The 22,309-nt window shown below is 44.5% G+C and overlaps 10 protein-coding genes across 10 annotated transcripts; 5 read left to right on the top strand and 5 right to left on the bottom strand.

Moving 5' to 3' along the window:
• Positions 1–40: 40 nt before the first annotated feature.
• Positions 41–3,671, bottom strand: F4812DRAFT_468162 (tRNA synthetases class II (A)-domain-containing protein; the record flags this gene model as incomplete). The annotated part of the gene is made up of 4 exons (XM_047938749.1): positions 41–540; positions 603–3,011; positions 3,236–3,408; positions 3,593–3,671. 4 exons carry the CDS (start codon positions 3,669–3,671, stop codon positions 364–366), a joined length of 2,838 nt encoding a protein of 945 aa, XP_047786585.1. The 3' UTR covers positions 41–363.
• Positions 3,672–4,271: 600 nt separating this feature from the next.
• F4812DRAFT_463022 (uncharacterized protein) lies at positions 4,272–5,282 on the top strand (the record flags this gene model as incomplete). The annotated part of the gene is made up of 2 exons (XM_047938140.1): positions 4,272–4,644; positions 4,717–5,282. The coding sequence occupies 2 exons, from the start codon at positions 4,272–4,274 to the stop codon at positions 5,280–5,282; spliced, it is 939 nt and encodes a 312-aa protein (XP_047786586.1).
• A 167-nt stretch (positions 5,283–5,449) lies between these two features.
• Positions 5,450–6,944, bottom strand: F4812DRAFT_217924 (uncharacterized protein). The gene is made up of 4 exons (XM_047930412.1): positions 6,565–6,944; positions 6,151–6,423; positions 5,968–6,096; positions 5,450–5,896 (listed from the first exon to the last, which is right to left on the bottom strand). The coding sequence occupies exons 2-4, from the start codon at positions 6,256–6,258 to the stop codon at positions 5,618–5,620; spliced, it is 516 nt and encodes a 171-aa protein (XP_047786587.1). The 5' UTR covers positions 6,259–6,423; positions 6,565–6,944; the 3' UTR covers positions 5,450–5,617.
• Positions 6,945–7,725: 781 nt separating this feature from the next.
• F4812DRAFT_463024 (uncharacterized protein) lies at positions 7,726–8,433 on the bottom strand (the record flags this gene model as incomplete). The annotated part of the gene is made up of 1 exon (XM_047938141.1): positions 7,726–8,433. The coding sequence occupies one exon, from the start codon at positions 8,431–8,433 to the stop codon at positions 7,726–7,728; it is 708 nt and encodes a 235-aa protein (XP_047786588.1).
• Positions 8,434–9,119: 686 nt separating this feature from the next.
• On the bottom strand, positions 9,120–9,982 carry F4812DRAFT_217699 (RING/U-box). Its single transcript, XM_047930410.1, has 4 exons — positions 9,652–9,982; positions 9,553–9,584; positions 9,431–9,494; positions 9,120–9,363 (listed from the first exon to the last, which is right to left on the bottom strand). Exons 1-4 carry the CDS (start codon positions 9,791–9,793, stop codon positions 9,290–9,292), a joined length of 312 nt encoding a protein of 103 aa, XP_047786589.1. The 5' UTR covers positions 9,794–9,982; the 3' UTR covers positions 9,120–9,289.
• Positions 9,983–10,235: 253 nt separating this feature from the next.
• On the top strand, positions 10,236–12,007 carry F4812DRAFT_217939 (thiosulfate sulfurtransferase). The gene is made up of 2 exons (XM_047930413.1): positions 10,236–11,558; positions 11,611–12,007. Exons 1-2 carry the CDS (start codon positions 10,600–10,602, stop codon positions 11,663–11,665), a joined length of 1,014 nt encoding a protein of 337 aa, XP_047786590.1. The 5' UTR covers positions 10,236–10,599; the 3' UTR covers positions 11,666–12,007.
• A 461-nt stretch (positions 12,008–12,468) lies between these two features.
• F4812DRAFT_444047 (ribosomal protein S5, N-terminal domain-containing protein) lies at positions 12,469–13,820 on the top strand. Its single transcript, XM_047935456.1, has 3 exons — positions 12,469–12,879; positions 13,027–13,284; positions 13,362–13,820. Exons 1-3 carry the CDS (start codon positions 12,610–12,612, stop codon positions 13,617–13,619), a joined length of 786 nt encoding a protein of 261 aa, XP_047786591.1. The 5' UTR covers positions 12,469–12,609; the 3' UTR covers positions 13,620–13,820.
• Positions 13,821–15,464: 1,644 nt separating this feature from the next.
• On the top strand, positions 15,465–16,077 carry F4812DRAFT_444048 (uncharacterized protein). The gene has a single exon (XM_047935457.1). The coding sequence runs from the start codon at positions 15,511–15,513 to the stop codon at positions 15,763–15,765; it is 255 nt and encodes an 84-aa protein (XP_047786592.1). The 5' UTR covers positions 15,465–15,510; the 3' UTR covers positions 15,766–16,077.
• A 924-nt stretch (positions 16,078–17,001) lies between these two features.
• Positions 17,002–17,891, top strand: F4812DRAFT_444049 (uncharacterized protein). The gene has a single exon (XM_047935458.1). The coding sequence runs from the start codon at positions 17,406–17,408 to the stop codon at positions 17,805–17,807; it is 402 nt and encodes a 133-aa protein (XP_047786593.1). The 5' UTR covers positions 17,002–17,405; the 3' UTR covers positions 17,808–17,891.
• Positions 17,892–17,926: 35 nt separating this feature from the next.
• On the bottom strand, positions 17,927–19,994 carry F4812DRAFT_444050 (uncharacterized protein). The gene has a single exon (XM_047935459.1). The coding sequence runs from the start codon at positions 19,808–19,810 to the stop codon at positions 18,668–18,670; it is 1,143 nt and encodes a 380-aa protein (XP_047786594.1). The 5' UTR covers positions 19,811–19,994; the 3' UTR covers positions 17,927–18,667.
• Between the last annotated feature and the right edge of the window lie 2,315 nt (positions 19,995–22,309).

Consider the following 22,309-nt stretch of genomic DNA (forward strand, 5'->3'; position numbering starts at 1 on the left):
ATGTTGCCACCTTTATCAAATGGTTTATATCGGCTTTGAGCTACAGTGTCTCCTCTGTTTATACATGTGTGTGAAGGCTTATGACAGCTTGTATGTTCCTCTTATCCTAGTTACCACTCAAGATATATGAGGCAGAAAGCACGAAATCAGAATTACGGCTCTTTTTCTGCGTAGTCTTACGGTTAGCCATCCTTGGGCCCCAAATCACGCTCTCTATAGCCGTCTTTTTCTTTTCTTTTACATAGCTGTAGGGCTTGTCCTGTCTATGGCGCCTCGGTTTCGCTTCTTGAGTAACGTAGGACTTATCCGTGCCACATTCCCTCTGGCTCGATGCGTAGGAGATAAGATAACCCATGAAATGCTTCAGATCTTCAGCTTCTCTGCGAGCCACTTCTCTGCGACAGCGATCGCATCCTCGATCTTATCCGCATTTGTCCCCTGGCCTTGTCGCGTCGGCTCCTTGCCACCTGATTTGCCGCCGACCACCTCAGTGACAGCTGCCGCCCACTTCTCAGCAGTTACACCCTGCGAAGCAAGGTGCTAGATATATTTGTCAGTAATATTCTTTAGATATGACCCTCTGGGGGGGGGGTTCAACTTACTGTACCAACATATACACCATGTACGACGGCTCCCTCAGTCTTGCTGCCACCAAAAATGTAAACAGACCGGTCCTTGTCCTTGCTCTTGAAGTGGTTCACAACGTCGGCAACAGCCTTGGCATTGGCGGAGATGGGTAGGTGCCCAACAAAGTATTTAGCCTCTTTATTTTCATCCTTAGCGAAATGGGCCGATACCGTATCGAGGGCTGTCTTGCTTTCAGCCTTCTGTCGCTTCTTCTGTTCGTCCACGACAGCCTTGACCACCTTCGCAAACCGTACCTTCAGATCTTCCTTAGTCAGGGTAGATACGACAAGGTTGTTCAGGTCTACCGTGGCCTGCTTAACTTCGGCCTCCTTTTCGGGGCCAAAAGGTAAAGCGTCGATAGCCGAGATGCGCTTAGAAAACTCCTCGGCCTCACGTTGCACGCGATGCGCGGCATCGCCCGTATATGCTACGATACGGCGGATACCCTTCGCGATACCGCTCTCTTCCACGATAACTAGATCCTTCATGATACCAGTCTGGTCGACGTGCGTGCCACCGCAGAATTCAACACTGACCTTTCGCCACTCGGGATTCTCCGGTGCCTCAAGTAACATGTCGACATCGATACCAACCGATACTACTCGGACGGGATTTGGGTAGGTCTCGCCGAAAACGGCGCGAACGCCGTTGATCTTCCTTGCCAAATCAAGTTCAACATCCTTAGAGTAAATTTTGCAGTTCTGTCGGATATACTCATTTGACAGATGTTCGATTTTCTTGAGTTCGGGAAGGGTAACTGCCGCCTTGTGTGAGAAGTCGAAACGAAGCTTATCTTGGTCGACTAGCGAGCCTTTCTGGTTGACCTCTTCGCCTAGTACCTCTCGTAGAGAGTGGTTGAGAATATGAGTACCAGTGTGGTTATTACGAATTGGTTGTCTCCTAAGCTCGTCGTATTCGCAGATAACTTCATCTCCAGCATTGAGCTCTCCATATTTTAAGAATCCGTTATGAACTATATATCCTCCGAATTGTTGGACATCGTGAACTTCAAATTCGGCAACATCGTCGATAATGATCTTTCCGGTGTCGGCGACCTGACCACCTTGCTCAGCGTAGAAATTCGTCCTATCAAGTAGAAGACCGAAGGGTGTATTCGGTGGAAGGTCCTTGGTCGACTTGACGAAATCGGTACCTGTGTAAATGAGCTGCACCTTGCCAGTTGTGTCGCCCTTAGTAAATTTAGGTTCATCATCCGGAACGGGCACTTGTAACTTGTCCTTCAACTCGGCGATCTGATGGACATTCAACTTGGCAAATGTCTGCACTGCTTCTTTTACAGCCTTGCTGGCTTCTCGGGCCTTTTCTCTGGCAATAGCAATCTCGTTTTCGTCTGTTTCAAGGCCCCGCTCCTCAGCCATGAGTTTGGTTAGATCTTCCGGGAAACCGAAAGTGTCATATAATCTCCAAACGTCCGCTCCAGAGAGCTTCTTCGTCCCGCTGGTAACTGCCTGGGCAGCATACTTCTCGAACTGCTTCTCCCCGCGGTCTAGCGTTCTAGCAAAGGCTTCCTCTTCTTCGTCTAGTATCTCCTTGATATCCTGCTGCTTCTTGACAATTTCTGGGAATTGTTCGCCCATCTGGTCGACGAGCGCGGGGAGGATCTTAGAGAAGAACGAGCCAATTTCGGCATTGAAATACTTTCGAGCATAGCGCGATCCTCTTCGTAACACACGACGAACGACGTAGCCTCTACCCTCGTTGTTAGGCACCGCGCCATCTGATATAGCGAATGTGAGCAATCGAATATGGTCAGCGACTACACGATAAGCAGTATCGATGCCGTCTGTATCATCTTTGCCATACTTGTCAGCGTACGGTCGCGCTCCTGTGACCTCCTGAATCTTGTTGAACAATGGAGCGAAGATATCGGTTGCGTAATTCGAGCTCTTGTCCTGAAGTGCAGATACTAATCGCTCGAAACCCATTCCCGTGTCGACATGTTTCGCAGGTAAGGACTTGAGTGAGCCATCCTTCTGACGGTCGAATTGGATAAAGACGTTGTTCCAAATTTCCACGACTAAGGGATCATCTTGGTTGACTAGGTTTGCAGCATTGCGGCCCCCAACCTTGTCGTAGTGAACCTCGCTGCAAGGACCGCAGGGACCTTGGTCGCCCATCTCCCAGAAGTTGTCCTTCATGTTGCCAGGTAGGATGTGATCCTCGGGGACGCCAACAGATCTCCACAATTCCTTGGCTTCTAAGTCGGGCTCGAGGTTCATGGCGGGGTTGCCTTCGAAGTAGGTGACGTAGAGTCTCGCGGGATCGAGCCCATAAACCTTGGTGAGGAGTTCCCATGACCATTCTATCGCCTCCTTCTTGAAATAATCGCCAAACGACCAGTTGCCCAACATCTCAAAGAAAGTCTGCGGTTTGAGTCAGCCCAGGAAGACAGATAGGATAGAAGGCAAAGGATATGCGCCTACGTGGTGATAACTGTCTTTGCCGACACTAATATCCGATTAGCATGTATTTAAAATTTTGATAGCGTCTAAGGTAGAGCTGTCACCAAACTCACTCGTCGAGGTCCTGCGTAGTTTTGTGTTAAAAATCAAGTACTTTGGTAGGATTGGGTCGCGAGGTATCATACATTATGCTTTCCACCAGCGCGTATACACTTTTGCGTATCGACAGCGCGCTTCAACTTGGACATGTCATCGGTGCTAGAGATGGTTCCCAGGAATATGGGCTTGAACTGGTTCATGCCCGCATTGGTGAAGAGTAAGGTGGGGTCATTATGAGGCACGACAGACGATGAAGGCACTGGGAAAAGCGAGGAGAATTAGCAAATCTTTTTTTTATATTACATTCTATCATGTTATTTCGTAGAAGGATGTTAGAAGAATATATCAGGTGCATCTTTATATTTATCTTCAATGTTTTCTTTTTTAGAAAAAAAAAAAAAAAACAAGAAGTGTCGTGGAATATGTGTTGCAACATGGCGTACCTATCGTATGTCCTTTCTTCTCGAAGAATTCGAGGAAAGTCTTGCGGACGCCAACGCCGGTCCACTTAGACTCGCCCATGACGGCGACGGTACTATAAGCTCTTGTTGTCGAGAATCGGAATCGAGAGGCGGATGAACGAGAAAGAAAAAAACCTAAGCGAGGCGAATATGCGTGTAGGGATTTGCGAAGTAGGGATTTGTTCGTTGTGGTGGAGTAATTGGAAGCCGGCCGAAGAATGTTTGCGGCCAGGTTCGTAGAAAAAGGACAGAAAGTTCTACAAGAGTGACTCAATAATGCGCCGCCTATAAACGGCGACTGTCCGCCGCATTGGATTTTCATTCGGCTTAGAACGCTTAAACAACCCAAGCCTGAGAATTGGACCCCTAAAAATACCTACCTAACATTAGGTATAGGTAAAAGGCTACCTACCTGGTATAGGTATTATTAAATCGATACGTACCGATCCTTTCTACGCATTTAATCGAACCTGCGACTTCGGAACTATATATCGCAAAAAAGGAGTATCAAGACCAATACGGACATATACTTTTACTGTGCTGTTACCCAAGTCAGTCAATTGAGGCTCGATAAGAAGAGGGGGCAAAGATAAAGAAAAATAGCTACCTAAGTACTTACTTATCTAGGTACCTAGGTAATGTACCTAAGGAGAAAGCCGTGATGGATGTTCAAGTTGGACCCAGCTCAACCGCCTTTGCGCTTTCCGGATTCCCATATAACCCACAGCAATTGCAGGCCAATCCTAGAGCTATGCAGTTCCCCGCTACCGCAGCTACTACTCCCGCCATTCCAGGCGCTTCCATCAACGGGGCTTCCATCAATGGGAACTATTTTCCCTTCCCCAATTCCAGTTCTAACCCCAGCTCCAACACCTATGAACCCTCTACCTCCGATTTGTTGCAACAACACAGTCCAAATCCAAATAACCAGCAGCACTTAAATGTCGGAGAAGGAACGCGCATGATGCGCAAGAGGAAAGCTGAGTCTCAGGACAATGAGAGACTATCTAAGCGATTAAGTCTTCTCAACCTCGGTAGGCTATCCTCATAATTCATTCCCCGATAACTCTAGACAATGTACCACTAACGTCATTTTTCCACGGCAGAACAAAATGGCCAGAAACTCTACGTCCCGGTCGAGAGCCCCAAGCTCAGGCCGACCGAATGCAATATACTAAAGCAGATTCCCGAGAATGACAGCATGCAGCTCGACGACTCGAAGCACAAGGTGTACATATATAATCTGGACGACGAGCTCTCGGATGCCGAATCCGATACCGACGGCCGCCTTATCTTTATACCCGACATAGAGAAGCATCTCATGCAGACCCGCATCCCACCCTCAGTACTAGCTAGCAAGGACGGCGAATTTGCTGGAATGCAATTGGTGTTATACCGGGAGCCAACATCATTAACTATACCTGAGGAGCAAGACAACGTGAGGAGAGCCATCATAGAAGCGAGACAGAGGGCCAGGGACAAGCAAAAGGAGAAGAGTGAACAATCTACACCCCCGTCGAATCCCCCGGCTTCCTTGTCAGTACCATCATCCACAGCACCTGATCCATCCCCGTTCAACGAATATGCGCCGTTTAGTTTGAATGGATTTGCGAACCATAATGGAGCCGGGCTTGCACCGGTCGACGACCCAGATGCGATGGAGATGGACTGAACGGATTATAGATATAACGGATACAGAGTTTGGCTAATATTATAGATACCCTGGTGGGCGGGCGCAATACTAAAGGGACCTGGGTGTTCATTCTTTACTTGAGGCGTATGACGGCGCACATTCCGGCAATGTAGGCTACAATGAAATTATTATCCTGTACCCTAATCGTACAAGTCATCTGTCATATTCAATGCTTATTTTCTTGCTACGTACTGTGCAAGCTTGGGCATGGATTTTGGCGAGTCCTCCACACACAATACTTTTCCCTATACGTATTCGGGCATTAAGTGATAAACCTGCCCGTGCCCTCATTCATTCCTAATCAACCAAACAACCTATCTCTGCGCAGCAAAAGGTGGGGGACCAGGAGGTGGAGCATAGTCATTACCAGCAGGTTGTCGCGTCGGCTCTACGCCGGTCTGGACTGGGTCGATCTTAGAGCCTCCTTCGTACATTGGGGGTCGGTTGTTAGGGTCATAGACGGGGGGAGGAATAGGGTGCATGCCGTAGCCAGAGGCTCCATAACCCGGTCCCTGTTGGTATGGCGTGTACGAGGCTTGTGGCCAAGCATATTGGGGGTCGACGGCGCCTCTCTCTTGACGGGAAAGAAGCCACTGCAATATGTCAGCTAAATTTGCTACAACGTCACGGATGAAATGGTATGATGAAAGAAAATTGTACTTACGCCGTGGTAGGCCATTGGCTTCATACCTGCCCTAATGCGCTTCCTAGCATGCATGCGGCCGAAAACGAGGTACAGCATCAGCAGCAGGAGGATACCTAGGAACAGCGACCATTTGACAATTACGCCTGTCTGTAAGCCATAAAGTTAGAAATAGTTTCAAAGTTGCGACGTGCAATTACGTACCCGAGTATACCAAAACCAGACATAACGACCATTCTCCTCGACATACTGACGGCGTACTATGTCGTTCGCCGACGGGTTATAAGGCGGAATACGTGTCTTTCCGAACATTGTGTCTTTGTTTTCCTATTTTATCTTCTTCCTCCAGGGGTATCAAGGTATGACGAGAAATTTCAATAGGGTTAAAAAAAAGTATATAAAACGACGACGTAGAATCGAAAAATAAAGAAGGGGGGAAAAACGAAGGGAAATTCAGCGGCGGTAGAATGCGCAGCACTACAATCGCTAGTTCAGGCCAGCCGAAGAGAAAAACAGACGAGAACAAACAAGAAAATAGAAGAGAAATGAATGCCAAGCTTTTTCTCCCGCAGGTAAAGAGCAGGGCGATCTGTATTTCAATAGAATTCAGCTTCTTACTTAGACAAGGTTATTATTATCGATTATGCTGGCGAGCTGGTCAGATAGTAACAGTGGTAAGGTAATCCTGTGATGGCTTTTGATGAGCTTTGATGAGCTTTGATGGGCTGTGATGGCCGTAATCTGCGGCAGACTTTGTTACAAATAGGCGTTTCAAACAAGTCTCGAAAGACATGCAATTGGTGGTTGGTCCAGTGGCTGAGATTCTGAGATTTACGAAGGACCAGGGGTTGGGGATGGGGATGGGGTCGGAATCGTTAATCGTCAAACAGTGAACCTTGTCACTACATGTTACCTACTACGTATGTAAGGTACACGTACCTATGTAGGTAGGTATGTAGGTACGCTGGTACGTACAAAGATGGAAATTGAATTAGGTATTGCGTAAGATTTAATATCCATGACACTCTAGTCAATCAAGGGGATCTCGAATCTGTAGTACCTATTAGGTATACAAGATCCCATTCCCTCTCTCTCTCTCTCTACCTAACCTCTTACATCAAACGCCTGTCCACATCCCCCCAGTGGTGCAAATGGTTCCATCTTTTGCATCATGTCAACTCTACAACCAGGCCTAAGTAATAATCGGAACTAGGATACGTAGAGTAAAAATCTAGGACATATGGGGAGTGATAAATACCTCCTAAGGGCATTGTGGTAGCATGCCTGAAAAAACAGTTGTAGGTGCGTGATGGATCCGACATTCTGTGCTGCTTATTATAAGATTCATGCTGGGTACACAATACCATCTAAAGCACTGGACGGCTCTAGCTTACTGCTTCTAGTAAGACATTTCATATATGCTGATACCAACGTCCTAGCAAGCCTTCGCTGACTTGTTCCACAGACAAGGCGTGATAATACTAGGAATAGTACACATCAGAATTCAAAAACCCTCCGTGACCAACATCCCCGCGGCGAGGCTTAAGCCACACCCTCCTAGTTTCGGCTCCCGAGCTCCGTATAATGCTCTTTCTATCGAGGCGACGATCTGCAGTTCTGTAATCCTGTTCATCATTCTCCGTGACGTTTCAACCGGTGATAGTACTTTGATTCCGTCCATTACTCTAATAAATTCAAGATACCTCCCAAGGACAATTTATAATGTGATTCAGACTTGGCGTTAGATAAGTCTTGACTTCTTCCAAGTCTCCCAATCTCTCAATCCATCGGCTGGGATCCGCCCGCTACCTCTTGTGGGGACTCCGTCGTCGTATAGGCATCTGTACCCGTCTTCCGTTGTCTCTCCTCGCTGGCGTCGACGATTTTCCTCAAGGTGATCATCTGCTTATCAAATTTGTCCATTATGTTGGTATAGTCTTCGATTTCTCCTCGGTCACGATCATGCTGGCCACTTCCGCTACCCGAGCCGTGTCTGCTTGCCTCTCCAGATAGCCCACCCTCCGAGCCTAAGCTATTGCTCTCTACACCTTCGATCTTAAGCATAAGTCGATCTGGCCGACTACTTCCATCTCCACCTTCATTGCCATTATTGCTTTCTCCGTCGGACGAATATGGAGCTATCTGGCTGACCTGCGCATCCAGCACTGCCCATGACGGTGACAAGCTTGAAACCCAAGCCACACTGTAGCCGCCTGTGGGATCGGGTGCTAGGTCCAATATCATGGCTCTATTGGATAAGGCTGGGTCCGAGGCTGCTCCGTCGACACCGATATCAAGTTCGGCTAATGCTTGAATTAGGATGTCTGGGTCATCGTCGCTGAAGATGTAGCGCACATGTGGATGGTGGGTTGTACGCGTTGATGCATTGTTCACGAGAGTGAAGATTGGCGCAAACGGATGCGGCTCGCGGTTTCGGTCGTCGTAAGTATCCGCCATCGGCGGCTGTTCTAATGGGGGTTCCGTCATCTCGAAGATTAACCTATGGGAATCATGGAGAGGGCTAGCTGTGCGAGAGGAGCGGAGAAAAAGTCCGGATGGAATTGATGATGAAGAAGAAGCTGGCGCATCATGGCTCCGAGGGTCCATGTATTGGGAAAGTTAATAGGTGAGAAAAAGGGCCCAAGGGTTTTGCTGATGGGCACAGGTACCTTTAGTGATTGAAGACTGAGAGACTGCAGGGTGTCATGCAAGCTGCAAGCCGTGCGAGGTACATGTTGCCTTTTGACCAGGTTTATCCACTGGATCAGCCTTTAGTTCGCCCTATTTGGTTGAACTTGAAAGCTACCTATTGTAGGCTGTAGCAGTTGTAGCTTCTATCTTATCGTTATGTGGGGAAATGGAAGCTTTAAGCTCCATAGGTAAGAAAGTCAAACGCCCAAGAATGCCATGCAGGGGCGGGGAAATCCTTGCCGAAAGGCTAACACTTAGGTAGGTACTTATCTAGGTACAGTACAACATAACCTGAGTGAGTTTTTACCTAAAAGGTATGTCTGGTAGGTACCTAACCTGGTATGAATGATACCTATTATACCTAATGATATGTACCTAAGGTTAGGTAGTCATATCAAATGTAGATATCCGGTCCTTAAGACAGAAGACAGAAAGTGATCAATATATGATTATGAGGTCAATCCTGCTAATGGCTTATTACATATAAGTTAGGTAGGTTTTTTTTGTCAAAAGGTTGGGCAATATTGCTTACTATTCACAAACTCCTAACTCCATCGGAAAAATATGAAGAATGAAACCCTTTCCATATACTCCAGCGTCGCCATAAGGAACAGAATCTATTTTGGCTGACCTCTCATATTCATTCTCATTATTAGGCGTCATTCAGGTCTAGCTCGCCGTCAACCGGTTGTTGAGCTGCTCCTGTTTCTGTTTCCCATTCAAACTCTGAATGACATGATATATTAACTTGCAAGCCCGTTGAACATAGCGAAAAGAGACGAGGTCGACTTACTCTGCCGACACATAGGACATTGACCCTTTGCTGAGTCTTGCTTTATCCATTCCATAATGCAATGCTTTTCCAATGTCAGCAGGTTCACGTTCTGGCAAAAAAAAAAGCTTTGATCCACTAACCATGTGAAAGTTGTGACCACACTTGCCTGATACTGTGAAGGATTAGCTAAATTCTGTCCATATTTACAAGTGAATACCCGTGATGGGAGAGTAGCTTACAAAGACTGCAATCATCGCCAGGATATTTGCAAGTAGGACACGTCCCGTCGAAATGGACTTGGCAAATACCGCAGACATCATCTTCTGGTAGATCCCATCTCCACGTTGCAACTGCGTCCCATTGCTTTATCTTGACCTTCATTGAGTAATTCTAGTCGAGTTGGATTGGATTGGATTGGATGATTGATTAGTATCGAGATGTTTTATTTCGTTGAGCACTGGCGTTGTATGCTTGTATTATTGTTTACAGGGACGGATCCCGTAGTACAACGTACAACCACAAATAATGAATTGTTAGTCAGATGATGTGCATATATGTAACTAAAGCATAATATGCAAACGTGCCAGGTACCTACCTATGTACTACCTCTGGTCTTGTACTTCGGACTGCTCGGCATCACACCTGATATTAGTGGGATGTACTCCACATTTGAATTTGAATTTCGTAGATAGCAGGCGCCGTTCATGGTCAGGTACAAACCTTGCTTATCGGGCAGCCACTTCGTAGGTAATTGGAGAATCGAGATTTTGACTTCATGCCATCGCAAAGCTTACCCAGGTGTTCGTCCTTGTGTTACAAGATATCATTATCATTGACAATCGAAGCGCCCGTTTGGATGTATTTTGGTTGAACAAAGGAAGTAACAAACTGTAGGTACCTAAAAAGAGACCCCGCACCAATACTATTTAAATTTTTTTTATTCCAAAGCTCTTAGAACAAATTGGAGCTTATTCGATCATCCGAGCGTCACTTTTCCTCTATTCAATTACCGTTAACTCACGACCTCTCCGGGCGAGGTGCCAGCTAGATTGCTCACTTTTAAGCGACGATCGGACCTCACCCGCCCAAGAGAACGAACCTTTCTTAAGTATCACTACGTCCCGAATATAAGAATTCACAATCGAACCATATCCTGCATAAGTCGCATAACAGAGCGGTGTCCAGCTATGGCGACTCTTGCAATATTTCGCTCCACGCGAGCTTTCTCTCCACGACGCAGCTTCCAGAGATGCCTAATTGGTTTCATAGAACCTCGTCGGAATATGTCCTCCTACCTAGTTACCCCCGCTGAACTGGCAGACGCTCTGAAGAAGAGTCCACCATCATCTATCAGCCCCGAACCCCGAATTATCCCCTTATGCGCCTCGTGGTTTTTACCAAATGACGAGCGAAAGGGTATTGACGTCTTCATCGAGAAGCGAATACCAAAGGCCCGCTTCTTCGACCTCGACAAAGTCAACGATAAACGGAGTCCATATCCCCATATGCTCCCGAGCGCCAAGACATTCGCAGAAGCAATGAGCTCGCTTGGTATTCGAAAGGATGATACGGTAGTTGTTTATGACTCAAAAGAGCTAGGCATTTTCAGCGCGCCGAGAGTAGCCTGGACTCTTAGGGTATTCGGCCACCCAAAGGTACATATCTTAAACAACTTCAAGCTATGGGTAGAGCAAGGCTTTCCCACGGAGTCGGGAGAGCTCTACAGCGTAGAATGCAACCCGTACCCCATTCCCAAGACGGACGAAAAGCAAGTCGCAAGTTTTGAACAGGTACGCGAGGTTGCTTTGGATCATAATAAGGAAGGCTCCGAAGGAGTTCAGATTATCGATGCAAGGCCTGCTGGTAGATTTGCCGGCAAGGATCCCGAACCCAGAGAGGGTCTTTCATCCGGTCATATGCCGGGCTCTATCAACATTCCCTTTAGTGCCGTCCTCGATCCTGAGACCAAAGCATTCTTGCCGAAAGAGCAGTTACAGAAGTTATTTAAGGAGAAAGGAGTAGATCCTTCCAGACCGATTATATCGACTTGTGGGACGGGAGTGACGGCAGTTGTTATTGATACAGCTCTCGAGGAGGCAGGATACGGATCTTTTGAGACACGGCGTGTGTACGACGGCAGCTGGACGTGAGTTAGACCCTTCTTATTAGCGATTTCCTCGTGGCTAATCAGCAAGCAGTGAGTGGGCACAACGAGTTAGCCCTTCGGATTCTTTAATCCGCAAGGATGAGTAGGGAGTTGTGGCTTGTGTTGCGGACAGAATGATGATGAGATACCCTCCTTCTCAGGAATTCTTTGTGCTTATATTGCCTTCAAATACACCCTACACAACCTCGTCCTCCTTTTACGTCGTTTATGTCGTTTACGTCGTTTACATTGAGCATGAATTACGCATTATTTATTACTCCACTTACTCCTATTGGAATACTCAGGTCGGGCTCGGGGGTGTCTTCGGTTACTAAAATCAAAATGCCTATTGTAAATATGACCTAGGCCTGGGAGTGCAATCGTGGGGACTATCCACGGTTATCACCACATGGCTTAGGCCATAGGCTCAGCATTGGCACATGACGTTAGATTGTGGTAATGAAACTCGACATTTGCACGAGATATAGTGCATTGTGCTACGCCCGACTGGTTATCGCTAGGAGCTCTTATATAATGCCTTTTCGAGTTCCTAACACGCATGTTCTATAGGTCATCGTCGACAAGGTCCGTGGCTTTATGGTAGGTACCTAAGGTAGGTAGTAAACGACTTATTAGTTGTGAAATAAGTGAATCCAGTTCAATTCTCTACTTACTCAGTACGAGGCAAGTTATGTACCTAATAGTTGGAATCGTCCATATGAAAGGTAACGAGAAGTCGGGACATGTAGCACGGGCTAGAGTGGGTACCTAGGTACGTACCATATACCATATGTACCCTTGTATTGTACCTTATCGGGGGGATCGGCAGATAGCGTGCACTGACCACCTCGGCTGGGGCCCATTATCCCACAAACCCAGAACGAAATTCGAAAATTGTAGGGCCCCTCCATTGCAAAATTCCCAAACTTCGAAATTCCGGCCAACCTCAAAACCGCCATCACAAAAGCTCAATTCGGGGGGTTTTTCGCTTTGCGCACACTACCTTACTAACGACTTCCCAACAGCCAACAACTCCCACATACAATTCAAGATGGCTGACCGAGGCGGTGCCCGCGGAGGCGGTTTTGGTTCTCGAGGTGACCGAGGCGGCGATCGTGGCCGCGGCCGTGGCAGAGGCCGAGGTCGTCGCGGTGGTGCGAAGGACAGCGAGAAGGAGTGGATGCCCGTCACCAAGCTTGGTCGTCTCGTGAAGGCTGGCAAGATCAAGAGCATGGAGGAGATCTACTTACACTCTCTCCCTATCAAGGAGTACCAGATTGTCGACTTCTTCCTGCCCAAGCTCAAGGATGAGGTCATGAAGGTATGAATCAACCTAGACTATATTCCCCCGGTTGTCGCCCAGTTTTATTCTAGGGAGTCCGCGGCAAAACAATTAAAAAAAAAAAAAAAGAACGAAAAAATTAGGAACGCTAGAACATATTCGCTAATTTGCAATGCCCAAATCTAGATCAAGCCCGTCCAGAAGCAGACCCGTGCCGGTCAGCGAACTCGATTCAAGGCTATTGTCATCATTGGTGACTCTGAAGGTCACGTTGGTCTTGGTATCAAGACCTCCAAGGAAGTTGCCACCGCCATCCGTGCCGCTATCATTATCGCCAAGTTGAGCGTCATCCCCGTTCGACGTGGTTACTGGGGTACCAACCTTGGTCTTCCTCACTCTCTACCTGTCAAGGAGAGTGGAAAGTGCGGTTCCGTCACAGTCCGAGTACGTCACATAACCCGCCGATAAAAGTATTGTGTAAAAGAAAGAGAAAGAAAAATGGTACTAATACGATTTTCCAGCTTATCCCCGCCCCCCGTGGTACCCAGATCGTCGCATCTCCCGCTGTCAAGCGTCTCCTACAGCTTGCCGGTATCGAGGATGCCTACACCTCGTCGTCCGGTTCGACCAAGACCCTCGAGAACACCCTGAAGGCTACTTTTGCCGCCATCTCTAACACCTACGGATTCCTGACGCCCAACCTGTGGTCCGAGACGAAGTTGATCAGAAGCCCGCTGGAGGAGTACGCGGATACTCTCCGGGAAGGAAAGCGATACTAAATGCGGAATTCGGGGCATACGGCGTAGACTCGTTCTTGTTTTCTAATTGCATCGGTGCCGGGTAGGCAGGCATCAGACTAAGGCAGCAAAAATAGCAGCTCGATTCTGAAAATTCATACTTATGATCCATTCCCTAGTGCACTGTGAAGTTTTTAAATTTTGCATGATGTTGACTATAGAAACTTATAGCAGGGGCCGAGTGAGGAGGTGTTCGCATATGAATTATCAGTATTAGCCTCTAAACCCCAAACGAAGATAAATTCATCCCCACCGACACCTAGAGCCACATTAGGCACGCTCTAGCTTTATCATTAAGGGGTTCAGCGTATAAAAGCCATCGACGCTTCCCACGACCATTGCAACATGTACCAAGCTACGAAAGAAGGCTTATAGTAAGGAAATAGCGTATCGATAATATTGAGGCGAGTCCCTGCCCATCTGCCATAGCCCCCTAATCAAGAACCAGGTCAGGTCAGGTCCTTCCCGTCGTGCTGATATTAGAAAAGGAAATAGCAATAAGTGAAAGATGGATATTAAGTACGGCAATAGCTAAATCGATCTCTGAGCCTATAAGAGTCTTGTCTTTTCTTTTTTCGCCAATATATTCCCTCTATAAACTCCCTGCGTGCCCAAACCATTACCGTTTTCGTCTTTTTGGTCTTGTTGTTTTGGCTTAATTTTGAACTCAGCTTGATGGTTACCCCCCTTTGGACGACACATATTTTCGCTGCGTCTTTGGAACCCCATGGGATATCGTCCATTCTAAATGGATTCTCAACAGTCTTCGTCTTCCCGCATGGCGAGACGTTTGCTTACCGCGATTATATTCTCCTCGAGCTGCCTAGCTGCCACATCTACCTATAACGGTTCCCGTATATCCGCCAATTTGTTGTTCGAGAATCGTAACTTATCCACAGGGGGCCATGTGTTCTCTGAGCAGTCGCTCGCCAATAATAGCAGATGGCAAAATAGCCGTAGGAAACGTGGTGTTGGTATAGCCAGCTTCTCTAATATCACCTCTGGCGAGCTCTTTCTAAGGCCAGCAGTCTCCGAGCTGGAAATTGCTGGTTATCCGAGCGACGCAGTATCGATCATCAACTCGTCCAGCATTGATCCTTCTGAAAGCGTACCTATTTTGTTGACGGATCAACCAGTTTTACCTGTTCCTACATTGTCTACGCCCACAAGCCATAAAAATCCCATCTTTACAAGTAAGCTAAGGGGAATACTCGACAGAGTAATTCCCTTAGTAGCGCCTAGTTTCGTCAATGGAACGAACTTGGAGGGACATGCTATGGTGCATGCGACGGCTAGTAGCGTAGTACGAAGGGATCACTATGTCGAGACCAGCCAATCGAGGGCCCCTGGGCCACTTGATACTGCAGCAAGCTTACTTGGAGACTTAAATTCGGTCGTCGAGAGTGTCGTACGAGAAGTCGCTGCAGATCTTACATACAAGCCTCCAGCATCAAACTCGGGAGGGGTTCTCACGGTAGATCGAACTAGTACAACAAGAAGCTCTGTTTCTTCTACCAAAGGAAACGTTACGACTAACTCTCATCTGTCGTCAACGACACCTGCACTCTCAGCTGTAGAAATCATTCTTGAGACAGCTGCTACTGGTGGTAAGTCCCCTTTATGGACACTTCCCAGATAGTCAATAACTCACACTCCTTCGCATTAGCCGTCAAGCTGGCTACTGTAACAGAGAATTGCCAGTCGACACTGACTGTCTATGCCAGTCGGCCTTGCCCGACAAATTCTTGTTCCGCGTGTACTTCTCCGACTTGCCATTGCCCAAACGCTGCCGGCCCTAGTACATATCCATTCGGGAGTTCCGGTGCTCGAGGACCGTGTCCAGGGGAAGGCTATACTTGTCACGAATGTCTTGATGGGTGGTTCTGTCCGCCGGTGCAGACTCCGGCACAGCCTGCACCTTGCGGGTTTGGTTGGCCTTGCGTTCACTGCGATGGGGGATGGTTTTGTGTCCCTCAACCAACTCCAAATCGGGAAACGTGCGCGAGGCCAAGCGGTCCAAATACAAATGGCCCTGGGTCCATTTCTTCTACAATTTCCTCGCCTCAAAACCCCTCTCAGCCAATTCCAACACAGCAAACAGGGTCGGGTCGTAACAGGCCCGGCCTGAGAAGCCCTAGAGAGGCTTCAGGTTGGGGCTACTGTGGCTGCTGGGCTGATCAACCCGACAACCGGGCGCTCAACATGGAGCCGCATCACAATCTAGGCCTTTTGACTAACGAAGGGTGTGTTCAACATTGCATGGGTCATGGTTTTCTTATGGCCGGCACCGAAAATGGAGATAGCTGCTACTGCGGAAACTTTCTCAATGGCACACGGAAACTTGACGATTCCGTATGCTCAGTTTCGTGTACAGGTGACTCTACGCAGGCATGTGGTGGCAACAATGCGCTCAGTTGTTACAGTCCTGACAACGAAGCCCACGGCTGGGCCAGTGCGGGTCCTCAGCCTCTACCCGCGACTGCAAGTCCGCCCGAGGTCATATCTATGGATGTAGGTGGTGTTGCTCAAACAGCGGTTACAGGACCGGTAGTGATATTCCCTTCTCCTAATGCAGATATGAGTCAACTAGTTAGTCAATTTGGACACAAGACAAGACAACCACAAGGAGAGATGCCTAACAATATGAACCCAAATCCGGCGGTCCTAGGAGGTGGGAACGGAGATTCAGGTACTTCAGGTGCCTCGGTAACACCACCGAATGGAAGCGGTGGCGTCACCTCGGGGCGGTGTACAGAAGAACCAGGATCGTCGTCCCCAACCGGGGGCCCCGCCGCTGGACCGACTTCCCCTGAAGGTAACGACGGCAACGGTAGTTCACCGCCCAACAATGGCGGAACCACTCCAAGTCTAAGGAATGGTGGAGCATCCTCAAGCGCAAATGGAGAAGCGGAGCCAAGTCCAACTACACCGGGAAATAGACCAATAACATCCCCGAATGGAAACTCGGGGATCAGCTCTAGCTCGGCTACAAACAGTGCTGGCAGTGACAGCTTCGGTCAAAAGAACAGTGGATCGAGTCCAAGTCCAACTTTTGGTTCTGGTATGAACACCTCACCGAATGATGGAGGTGGAGGTGGGGTTGATCCTACAGCTTCAGCTTCGAGAGTTCATAATCTGCCTTCTGACGGAAGCGGAGCCACCCAGAGCGCTGATCTCGGCTCAGTTCCTAGCAGCGGGAGCGGTGGTGTCAGTCTGGTAACGCCTGGAGAAATTTCTAGCTCATCGACTTTGCTCCCTGCTGGTGGTAGCCAAAGTCTAGCCTTACCTGGTCAAGGCCAAGTAACTACCAACACACCGAACAATGGCGGGATACCCAGTGCTTGTACACAAGTATCTAATGGCCCGGCTTGCAATTCAATCGGAGGCGGGGGCAGCGGAGGATCCGCAGCTCCCGGCGCACCGCAAGCAAGCGCGTCGCCGAACGGCAATGGCGGGACAGGTTTTAACCCACAGGCTACTATTAGTCCAAGTTCCTCGGCACTAAATAACGGAGGTGGTGTTACTCCAGGTGGACAAAGCCAGCAAACTATATCTAGCCCGAATCGTGGTTCAAACGGTGGTTCCGCTGGAGAGGCACCAGGAACTCGGGTCAATTCTAACGAAGGCACTGGTAATGGTAACCCTTCCACACAAGGCTTCAGCCCTACTACGAACACCTGGGCGAATGGTGGTGGGTCTAATACTCAAGAGCAAGGCACGCGATCTACTGGAGATGGAAGCAATGAAAGTAGTACTGAGACGAGTTTAATGTTGACCGCATCGAGCTCGAACGTAAATCCGGCACCGACTGAAATCAGCGGCGGTGAAGCCCAGCCGGCTGCTTCGGATTCTAACGCCGGTGGGCTAGGGTCAAATTCGGAGACCGCTAACACACAGGCATCTAGCTTTACATTCCCTCCTGGTGTAGTGCCTTATGGCGGGTTCCGCACCCCTTCCATGACAACACTAGCCTCTATGATAGCATGGATAGAACCTGACGGTGAAAAAGGATCGACTATACTGCGACAGGAGTTTATTGTCAACGGCAATGGGGAGAAGTCTAACACAATGGAGCGGGAAGTCGCAAAACAACCAACAACTCCGGATACTGGCACTTCAACGTCGATGGACCCACGGTGGCAGCGAATTCGCCCATTATGGATTTGGTAAGAGGAGCCTTAAGTTAAGATATCTTCCAAAAGCGAGGAGGTTTCTTGAAGCTGCCCTGCTAGGCGAAGAGAGAGAAAGAGAGAGAAAGAGAGGGAGGGAGGGAGGGAGATTGTAAATGCGGTAAGATCCAAAACATTACGACTGAAAAGGTTATTACACGATTTATTTAATCAAGGCCACCTCGTTCTTTTAGGAACTTTTTTTTTGGAACTTTGAAATTTCATTTTAAGGAGCCGGCGCAGGGGTGTACACACTACGGGCGGTCATGACTTAAAAACTATGCGGAATGTTTGAAGGAGTTACTATTATAACAGTTGAGGAATAGAAAACTATGTATCCCTTGCTATGAGATGTCTATCCACGGTTAAGTTACCTACTTCCTAGGTATACGTGGAAAAATGTCAATGAATAAAACGTAGAGTTTTATACAAATCAAAGTTATGACTGTCGTTGCTTTTCATCTCAATTACACGTTTCAATTCCGTTTTCCCTACAAATTGTTTCATAGGATGTTGTTTAAGCCGACGCGTAGGGGGTATGTAGGGTAGGAAATGGAGCAATAAAAGGGGCAGAAGGTGGTTGGTGGTAGCCCTTTTTGAGGCGGGAAAAGGGTTGTTGAGAGAGGTCTTATTTGCCTTAACTTGACATCAAACAACCCTTACTGGGGGGTTTTTCGTACCATAAATTAGTTTTGATATTCTTTTCTCGCCCTGCCTCACTGTTGGCTGCGAAACCTTAGCTACCTCCTTCTATGTGATATCATTCAGGCGGTATCAAGTACATATTAACATTAACCTTCGGACTATGCTTCGCGCAGTTCATCCCTCTTACCTGTCTCTAGTCTATCATTTCTACTTTCCCTAACCTCTGTTCCTTACTTTACCTGTGACTTGTACGCCCTTCACTATTTTGGTCTCCTTGATATACTGTGCCAGCAACCCCGGGCTTAGCGCCATCCCGCGTAGCTTCTCCTCGAGCTGGTTCACATCGAGATTATCACTGTCAGCCATGATTTCACGAATCTTAGTTGAGCTCAGGTCAGGATCGATGCGCTCGACGTGGCTGCTAGGGATAAAGTAGATAGTACAGCCGTTCCCCTGGTGGCTGCATGTCCATACATCTCGGCTATATTGCGATGTGGTAAGAATAATTCTTCCTTGCTGCGGTGATGATATCGAAGACGATGGTACGGTATTGTTCCTGTCCACTGTATTATCCCTTCCCTCCCGGGTAGGATTTCCTTGCCTGTTTCCGACCACCGTCTCCCAACCACTATGACCCCTCAGCGGTCTCGGCAGAGAAAACTCGCCGGCATTGTTAGAGTAGAAATCAACCGGTCGACTGACATCGGTTGTGATCATACTATCACAGCCCCACACCCCATGTTCCACCCACTCAACCGTCACCTTGTCCCCCCCCGCGAGTCTTACAAACTCGACATCGACTCCGTCGCGGTCGAACGAATGTTCTAGCCTATCCACGTACAGCGGCCACAGCGTCTCCGAGAATACCCAGCACCACTCACCAATAATAGCGTCTCCGTCGTCGCCGCGGCGGCGCACCTCGGTCCGCGCCAGCTCCTCCGTCCACAGTCTCATCCGCTGCTCGAGGCCGAGCCTCTGCGCGCCGTGCCGTCCCGCGAGCTTCCACTTGAGGTACAGGTCGTCCGCGACCAGGATCGCGGCACCCACGACGTGCAGACCCGCGCCGGCGTATCGGAACGCGTGGACGAGGTGTGCAAGATGTCCGCGGTGCGGTGGGTTGAAGCACCCGTTGTACAGCAGGATGTGGTTCGTGCGGTCTCGTTCGAGGATCGCCAGCGATGATCCATGCTGCGTTGGGAGGGAAGCGGTGGAGGGAGAGGAGGAGGAAGGAGAGCTAACGGCGTGCCGCATGTATTCGCCTAGCAGCAGGGGAGCGGTGGCGTTGGCGGTGGCCGCGCCCAGCCCTACCTGAGGGTTAGGCTGAGGTGGTAGTATAACTTGCTTATCGTTTTGCCTCATGGTTGGCGTTTAATATGTACCTAGGTAGCTAGCAGCTGCGCGCGTGTACGTGTACGTGTATGTATGCCATACTGTTACGAACCAACAACAAACGCAAGAAGGGAATAGCCCGAGATGCCTAGAAGCGGGGTTCAAGAGACACGAGGTATCGGATAAACCTCGGAAGGCATCTTCAATATAGTTGGATCTGTTGGATCTGTTAGATTAACCAGATCCATTAAATCAAATAGATTTACGAAATATTATATAGAATATATAGGAATAGGAAGGTTTATAAGAATATTTAAATTATTATATATTTAATTACTTATTTATATTTTTTTAGTTATTAATTTAAGTTTTATATTTAATTTATATAAAGGGAAAAATTTTAAGCTTTTTTAATAAATACTTTAATGTTTTATTAATATTTAATTTATATTATTATTATTTATTTAAAATTAAAATTTTAATTATTATATTTTAATAAACTTAAATATAAGTTTATTATATTTTAATAGCTTTTTAATTAATATTATTATTAATTAAATATAGTATAAATATTAATTTTAATAATATTTTTTTACTTATTAAAAGAAAATATATAAAAATTTGTTAAAAAGTTTTATTGCAAAAACCCTAATTGTTTATAAATAAATAAAAATTTAAACTTAAATTAAAATCTTTTTAAAAAGAAAAAGGGCTGCCCTTAGAAAAAGCAGTAATAGAAAAATTACTAACATTATTATCTTTATCTTAAAATATAATTTCTTGCTTTTTTTTTAAATTAAAATTTTCTTTATAATATATTATTTTAAAAATTTTCCTTTTTACTAAATTATTTTAACGTCATAAATGTTAAATACGGTTTATTTATTTAAAATTTTCTTATTAAAATTTAATAATCTTTTTTAAATAAGCTTTTATTTTTACTTAAAAGGAAAAGAATTTATTTTCCGCTTTTATACGTTCTTTTTTTAAATAATTAAATTTAAAACCAAATTTATTAAAAATATTTATTACAATTACATTATAATTAAAACGTTATTTTTTAATACAGTAATTATAAATTTAATTATTTATAAAAAAACGGTATAAAAATTTATTAAAATAAGTATATAAAAATAAAAAATATTTTTAAAATTTAAAGAATTTATAATATTAATTTAATTATTATAAGCTTTATATTAATATATATACTTTTATTAAAGTTTAATTACTTTATTTAATATTTTAATAAATTAACGAATAAAATTAGTGGTTATATAATATTAACGTATAAATATTTTATTAAAAATAAAATGCTTTATTGTTAATATTAAAAAAAGGAATAATATACTTATTATTATTATATAAAAGAACATTATATTATTAATTAACTTTAAATAAATTTTTCTTTTTTTAAATATTATTAATATATTAATTTTACTTTTATTATTATTTAATTTACTTATTTATTATTTTTTATTATATATATATATTTACTAATATTAATTAATATTATTAAAAATTTAATAATATAAATTAATAAAGTTAAAAAAGTAGTGGTTGTGTGACATTAACGCGTAAGTACTTTATTAAGGATAAGGTGCTTTATTACTAATATTGGAAAAAGGAATAATATACTTATTATTATTATATAAAAAATATTATATTATTAATTAATTTTAAATAAAATTTTCTTTTTTTAAATATTATTAATATATTAATTTTACTTTTATTATTATTTAATTTATTTATTTATTATTTTATATTATATGTACGTACTTATTAATATTAATTAATATTATTAAAGATTTAATAATATAAATTAATAAAGTTAAAAAAATTACTATTATAATAATTTAAAAAACCTTATTATAATAATATATGTAATATTAATATATTTTCGTTTACTTATAAATATATTTAAGGTTTATAATAAATTATCGATTTATTTTATTATTTAATTTTTTTAAGTTTTTTATTATTTATTACAATTTTAATTTATTATTAATATTATTAAATAAATTAATATTTATTATTTATTATAAATACTTTATAATATTTTAATTAGAAATTTTAACGTAAGTATAAATTTATATTATAATAATTAATTTAATTAAAATAAAAAACATAAATAAATTACGGATTTTAATAAATTATATATTTAAATAAATGACTTTTATTTAACATTTTAACCATATAATTATAAAATAAGAATTAATTAATTCTTAAATAATTATCTTTAAATAAAAAGTAATTTAAGCATTTTTTATGTTAATGAATTTAAAAATTATTAATATAAATGTATTATATATTTATATTTTTAAGGAAATAATAAATAAATATTAAAATTAGTTTTAAGGATTTATAATAATAAATTTTATAAATATATTAAAACTTTTATAATTAATATTTTAAATTGTATTAATATAATAAGATATTTATATAAAATAATATAATATTAATTACGTTAAAATATTTATTAACTTTATATTATTATGTAAATTATTAATATAAAATTTAAATAAATTAAAA

Source organism: Daldinia caldariorum (assembly GCF_022478825.1).
Source record: "Daldinia caldariorum strain CBS 122874 unplaced genomic scaffold F4812scaffold_21, whole genome shotgun sequence".
NCBI classification, from domain to species: domain Eukaryota; kingdom Fungi; phylum Ascomycota; class Sordariomycetes; order Xylariales; family Hypoxylaceae; genus Daldinia; species Daldinia caldariorum.